Source organism: Rosa rugosa, chromosome 1 (assembly GCF_958449725.1).
Source record: "Rosa rugosa chromosome 1, drRosRugo1.1, whole genome shotgun sequence".
In the NCBI taxonomy this organism is placed as follows: domain Eukaryota; kingdom Viridiplantae; phylum Streptophyta; class Magnoliopsida; order Rosales; family Rosaceae; genus Rosa; species Rosa rugosa.
The window spans coordinates 50800286-50807064 of NC_084820.1; the positions used below are offsets into that span (position 1 = coordinate 50800286).

Genomic DNA, 6779 nt, shown 5'->3' on the forward strand with positions numbered 1-6779 from the left:
TGTACTCACCAACTTGATTTCAGCCATCCATCCATTCCCAGAAAGATGAAATAAAATGAATAATATCAAGAATCTAATCAATTTCAATTTCGGAACTACAAATAAGCAAGAGTACTCGATACTGGACCATGAATAAAAGCAATTGTTGACCAAAAAAAAAAAAATAGAAGCAATTGAAACTCTGATTCCTACCCATGGTCTCCACCATGTCAGAAGAAGCCAAACAAAACAAAACTGAGACAATTAAGGAGAAAGCAACCCCTCTACAGCGCACTGACCTAAAAGAAAGTGGCTGTGTTGTAGCAATGAGTAATAGACACGCACATATGTGGCATTTGGCCCAAATATGTCACCAATAGTGTAGGTGGCTATTGCCCATAATTGTAGTAATGCTTTCAAGCAAGATTTAGTGGATACCTAAGAAGGATTTGATTTCTTTTATTCCTACAATTACGAGTTTATTTCAGTTCTTGGCTCATAGCATGGATCAGCTAGGTAGTAATTCTCGTTATGGTGGACGTTGCACTTTGGGAGGTCTGGGCTGGTATTTGCAATTTAATGGGTGGCGTCGTAGAGGTTATTCCGTATTTGATAGAGGGTTTGATCATATTTTGGATCCCAATCCGCCACTTCAATACTTATTTTTTGCTTTGCGTGTTTTACAGTTTTTTTGCCGCTACTCGATGGGTTTCTCCCCAAACAGTGTGTTATTATGTATAATTTTACTTTGTTTGAATACGATTTATGTTCATATTAGATACAAAATGTGCAAGAAACATGCAGACATGGCAAAGAAATATATGTTTTGGGCATAACCGGTGATTTTGACATAGCCTAAATAATTGTGATTGACATGCACTCTAAGAGACGAATGTTAAAAACGAAGGATTGATTAGTACCATTACATTAATTGCGACCATTTTTATTTGCACGGTCAATAAAGCCTCGATAAAATATTCAACCTAGTGAAAAAAAAAAAAAAAAAACTGTTGTTCAACTAATGTAATACATTGGATCAGGCAACTTGAAGGTCCGGTCGCCCACATTTGTGCCTAAAAGATCGCTCCATTGATCACCAATGTTCCCAATTATTCTATATCCACTCTTTTCAAGTTCCTTTCTCTCCGATGATTTATACACAGCAGATGTGTTACCAGAATAAGATGAATTCCTGTAAGCAAAGAAAAATGCTAATTATTAGAAATTCAAAGCACAATTTGTACAATGATCGAGAAGATGAAGCTAAAGATTTACAATGCTTACTTTAGCACAAGCTTTTCCCATGTGTGATATCCAACGTATTTGAGATTGATTTCTGTGACACTTCTTCGAGATATTCCTCTTCCAGTTATGAATGCTACCTTAATTCCAAGAGCCAATAACTTATTGTACAGTTTAAGACTCTCAGGCAAAGCTGGGGCCGTGCCTTCTAAGACCCAGGCGTCGAATGAAGTGGAATTATATACCTCTACTCTGAAATTTCAAAGATTAATATGATGGATAGCTGACCCTACGAAGACATATATGTATCTATTACAGCAAAAATCTTAAAGAAATCAAGTGAGATGATGTAGAAACTACCAGTTACATTATTTGTAATAATGTATTTTCTATAATCGCTCAATGACTGGTCTTCCCAATATCACATCAACTACCTTGACTATATCAAAAGTATGTATTAATTAGCAAATGCATTATGAATACAGATAATTAATTTCTTGATAATTGCCTCTGTTTCCTATTTTTAATCCAAATTATCCATTTCTTTTGGCAAGCATGGAGATTGCTGATTTAACATTAATAAAACATATCATTGATAATAATACAGAACATCTAAAAAAGAATAATAATAATACAGAATTGTGTACTGTGTAGGCAGAGATGAAAACTACAAATATTTTGTTAACATGGAGAGACTTTTTCTGCAAACCTTCTTCTTTTTCTTTTCTTTTTTTCAAACAATTCTAATGAGAAATTTAGATGTTTATTTAACTAAAAACAGAAGTAAGATTTTAAAGATATGTTCTTAGTACTTACCTAGCATTGGTTTGAAAGATTATTAATCAACCTTTATGCACATGCATCCCACTATGCAAAACCATATATGGGGACTATAATTAAGAAGGGACTTACCCGAATCCATGGTGAGAATAATAAGGCAGATTGGAGAGAGAAGTCTCATCGATGTCGAAGACCCACAAGTTCTTGCCGTCCTTTGTAAGGTTCAGGCTCTTAGCGTAGAGCAAAGCCTCATTAGTAACAGCTCTCGAGTCCTGTCTATACTGGTGGCCTAGCATGTAGTGCCCTACATAGCCTTCACAGACAGCTGGAACAGTCGTCCAGCCAACGATGTTGTGGGTTTCAACACCAAGTCTCCAGCTCAGGCATGAAATGCCGGGGACGTGCCTCCCACCGGAACCAGTTTGTGGCCTGAGGAGATGAATCTGGTGGGATATAGCTCCATTTGAAGCTTGAGTTGTTGCTACAAGTGTGACTAGGAGGAAGAAGAGTAGAACTAGCAACATTTTCATGATGTATCTTTTTTTTATATTCTTGGTAAGAGAGGAAACTGGTGTTGATCACTGCCGGCCAACTAATTTGTGCATGTTATATAGGGTTTTTCATCTCAAAATGACTCTAGTTTTTCAGGATATTTACCGGGGTACCTCTGGCCGGCTAGTCATGAACCTAAGGAAATGATAGTGGCCCATCTGTTTTTTTTTTTGGAAATGACAGTTATATGTTCATATAACGTACATGTCATGATTGTGATTTATTCATGTATTAAGTGTTGGGACCTCACCGGGGGTCTTGATAATTAGTGGCGGAGCGAGAAATTTATGTTTACTGAGGCACATAAAAAATATTAATAATATCAAAATATAAAAAAAATTTATATGTGTAATTTTTATCTATTACAATAGTAATTACCTTCAATGAGATTTCATATTTTGAAATCGTTTCGTAGTAGTCTCATCATCTGCACTAGTAAAAATGTCATTCTCATTCGACTGCGGAAATACAATTTGTAGACACAAGAAATTTAATGAAAATAAAATTCATTAAATAAATCAGTCAATCTTTGAATTTTTGGCTAAACAAGCTTAGTTGGCACATGAGTCCTACAAAAGGTACACGTGGCTCGTACATCACCAAAATTATGTGAGCTTCGAGGATGACACATGTCAAAACACGAGTGATCCATCGATTGAATGACGCGGAAGTATCAATTATGGAAACGTCAATTTATCGTTGATTGATTGTTGCTCGAGTTAAGCATTTAAAGCGGATCAATCGTATTAAACTGATTGATCTCGATGAAAATCAAGCATCAAATACAAATATCGATCAGATTAAATTGTTTAATTCTGATTGAAATCAAGTATTAAATACAAATATCGATAAGATTAAATTATTTAATTCTGATTGAAATCAAGTATTAAATTCAAATATCAATCAAATTACATTGTTTAATTCTGATTGAAATCAAGTATTAAATTCAAATACCAATCAATTTAAATTGTTTAATTCTGATTGAAATCAAGTATTAAATTCAAATACCAATCAATTTAAATTGTTTAATTCTGATTGAAATCAAGTATTAAATCAAATCATATTTGATTGGCATATTTCTTAAATAAAAGGTAATTAAATCAATGAATTTAAACTGATTGATTTAATTACATATTTACGGAATGTGATTAATGCTATGTCATCAATGCATTCCAAATTGAGGGAGGTGGCAACACTATAAATATCCGCTCTCAAATCAAGATGAGGGGAGACGACGACAGACAGAGGGACGCAAGCAAACTGAAGAAACCTCTCCAAAGCTCAGAAGTCTCCCAAGCTCGTGAAGAACCATCAAGCTGCCAAATAGCCAGTCTCTTCATCTCACTGACTTCAGACAAACAAGGGAAATTACCTGCAAGCTCAGAAGTTGTCAAACTCGCAGAAAATCAACAAGCACTAACCAAACGTGCCGATTCATCCGTCATCAAATCCATACTCACCACGTGACACCTCTCGTGGTTCAAGTCTGATCAAGATCAAGCCTCTACAGCCCTTGATCATCCGTCGTCTTCAACAAAGTAAATCCTCTACAAGTTCTTCATCAAGCTCGTGGAGAATCAACAAGCACCAAACACACGTGCTGGTTCATCCCCTACCAAAGCGGAAGAACGTCCACCACGTGACACCGCTCGTGGCCTAAATCCGATCAAGATCAAGCTTCTACAGCCCTTGGTCAATCGTCTTCCTCAAATCGTCAACATAACAAGAAGTTCACACTACAATCGTTCGATTCAAGATCAAGTGCTTGCCACCCTTGAATCAAATCAACGTCGGAGATCGAATCAGAGGAGATTCTTGTGAAAGAACATCTACAGAGATTGTAACCCTCAAATTCATTAATAAAAAATTATATTATTTTGTACACGTATCCTTCTTTCATTTGTTGCAAGATTTTCGTGTTTACACAATTATATGAGAATCATGACTTAACTAATATATATATATATATATATATATATATATATATATATATATATATATATATATATATATTTATCTAGAGCGAGGCCTCGCTCTAAAATTAAAGTGCGAGGTTAGAGTTTAGGGTCACTTTTCAGTCTCATATCCACATCTCGACCATTTAATTTTTAGGTACTAATGTATAGATCATCTCTGCAAAATTTCAGCCAAGTTGATGATCTTTAAGGTATCTAACTCGCTTAAACCAGTGGACGAACTAAATCTGTCCAACCTGAATCATACTAGCTTTAAGGCAGTTATATATCAATGCCTTAACGACCATCAATTTGGCTGAAATTTTGTAGAGTTGATCTATACATTAGTGACCCTAAACTCTAAAAGCGCACTTTAATTTCAGAGCGAGGCCTCGCTCGGGATAGGATCTGATACACACACACACACACACACACATTGTACATACATGTGCATTTGCAAGCATAATTAGCTATAATGAGCTACGCTCATGGTACCGCCAGAGGTACTGATTCCCGCCAAAGGAGTAGCCTACGGATACACAGCCAGGCGAGCTACCGCCTGAGCCTCGGATTGCCCCCAGATCACCGCCGACGCGCCGCCACGCGCCGTGGCAAGATAGCATTAGAAGCTCCTGACGCTGGGAACTGAAGCACATCAGTCCTACATCGAAAACAAGGAGAAGATCAGCCTTCTCCTCACCTATAAAAGGTTCTCTCCTCTCTCCTCATTAATTACGCATTTACTACTCATTTATTGTTATGCTGTCTATATGCATCGACTGACTTAGGCATCGGAGAAGTGAAGACCGCCCAACGCGGTCTCCCTCTGACGCCCTGTCTTTCATCTGACAGCTAGCGAAGATCACCGAGTCCACAGAGTAGCCGTCCGCCCACCGGACCCACGTTAAACGAAGGTTCGGCTACCGCCGGACTTTGAGCATTAACATTGGCGTCGTCTGTGGGAACCCTTGAATAAAAGGTCATCCCACCACAATTACCATGACTAACGGTAGCGGGGGAAAGGCTGAAGAGCAGGCGGACCAATCCGCCATTCCCCAACCCACCAACCCAGCGGTAGGCATTAACTGCGCACTATTCAGCACCCCAGCCAACCCCGGCGGTGAGGCAAATCCAAGTAGCAGCCGCCCACCGGGCCAGGATCTCACAGCTCTGTACGAGCTGGCACTGGCGGACCTTCACAAGGCAAACAGAGAGCGTGAAGAGGAGCGCAGAGAGAAAGCCGAGGCCCAAAAACAAGTGGCTACGCTGATGTCAGGTTTTGATGAACTAAAGAGGATGCTGGAGGCAAACGCCAACCCAGCGCAGAGCGAGCAATCACGAAGCACCGGGCGTAGCCGGCCCAACACTGATACGTTGGTAATGGGACCAATCATACAGATGCAGGTACCGCTGAACCCACCTGAACTATTGGGGATGGGACCACCGCCCGTCCCCCAACTAATGTTGGAGCAGGAGGCGGAATCACTGCCGCACACCAACCGCTCGGAAGCTAGGGCAAGGACTAAGGGCAATCCGCTTGCCCCAAGGCGCAGGCAGGTTCAGCGAAATATCCAGGCAGGTCCCGCCGACAACGCAACAGCCCAAATACCGGAAAGGATGCAACAATTGGAGCAGAGATTAACATCGATTTATCTTTTTTGACGTTCTCCTTTTGTCATTTTGCTGCTGTGGCGTGGCTCTCTCCTTGTCTTTGGTGATTTCATCCGGGTCTTCCTTGACCTGTTGAATTAATTCTTAGTTTTATTTTGTGCTAGCTAACCACTTGCATGGTTCGTATTTTTCACTGCACCTGGTTGCGTTCGCAGCTCTCTGACACATTATATTCATTTTTTGGTGGGGATTTTGGTGGCTGTATTTGCGCTCGTGTATCTTTGCTCTAAGGTACTGACGGCGGTGTTTCTCTTGTCTTTGTCAACATGCAAAGGTTGCTTCTGGCTATATCCTTTGTCTGGTTTGGTGCGTGTTACTTTTTGCTATAGCCATTCAGATTATGGTGTTATGAGGACTCTCAGTTGAAGGAGGATTGTGCCATGCTCGTTTTGGTGCTTTTTGGTGGTTCTCGCTGTTGAATATGTTGGGTCATCATTTGGATCCGGCGTTGGATTCCAACTTAGCATTAGGCTCGAATTATTGTTCCAAGTTGGGTTTGGTTATGTCATCCAGATCGGCTTTTGCTCATGGTCCAAGTTCATCTGAGATTTCAGATTTGCACTTATGCTTAATGCCCTGTCAACCTACTTTATTTTAGTT

At 39.6% G+C, this 6779-nt stretch overlaps 1 protein-coding gene across 1 annotated transcript; it reads right to left on the bottom strand.

The window, feature by feature from the left end:
* Window positions 1–947: 947 nt before the first annotated feature.
* LOC133740258 (stem 28 kDa glycoprotein-like) lies at window positions 948–2569 on the bottom strand. The gene is made up of 3 exons (XM_062168189.1): window positions 2134–2569; window positions 1264–1473; window positions 948–1171 (listed from the first exon to the last, which is right to left on the bottom strand). Exons 1-3 carry the CDS (start codon window positions 2529–2531, stop codon window positions 994–996), a joined length of 786 nt encoding a protein of 261 aa, XP_062024173.1. The 5' UTR covers window positions 2532–2569; the 3' UTR covers window positions 948–993.
* Between the last annotated feature and the right edge of the window lie 4210 nt (window positions 2570–6779).

What these genes read in the sequence shown, in the direction of transcription:
- LOC133740258 (XM_062168189.1), bottom strand. Translation starts at nt 2,531, where the DNA reads ATGAAAATGTTGCTAGTTCTACTCTTCTTCCTCCTAGTCACACTTGTA. An exon ending in TATTCTCACCATGGATTCGG is followed by an intron (nt 1,474 to 2,133) that starts GTAAGTCCCTTC and finishes TTGAAATTTCAG; the next exon opens with AGTAGAGGTATATAATTCCA. An exon ending in TGGGAAAAGCTTGTGCTAAA is followed by an intron (nt 1,172 to 1,263) that starts GTAAGCATTGTA and finishes CTTTGCTTACAG; the next exon opens with GAATTCATCTTATTCTGGTA.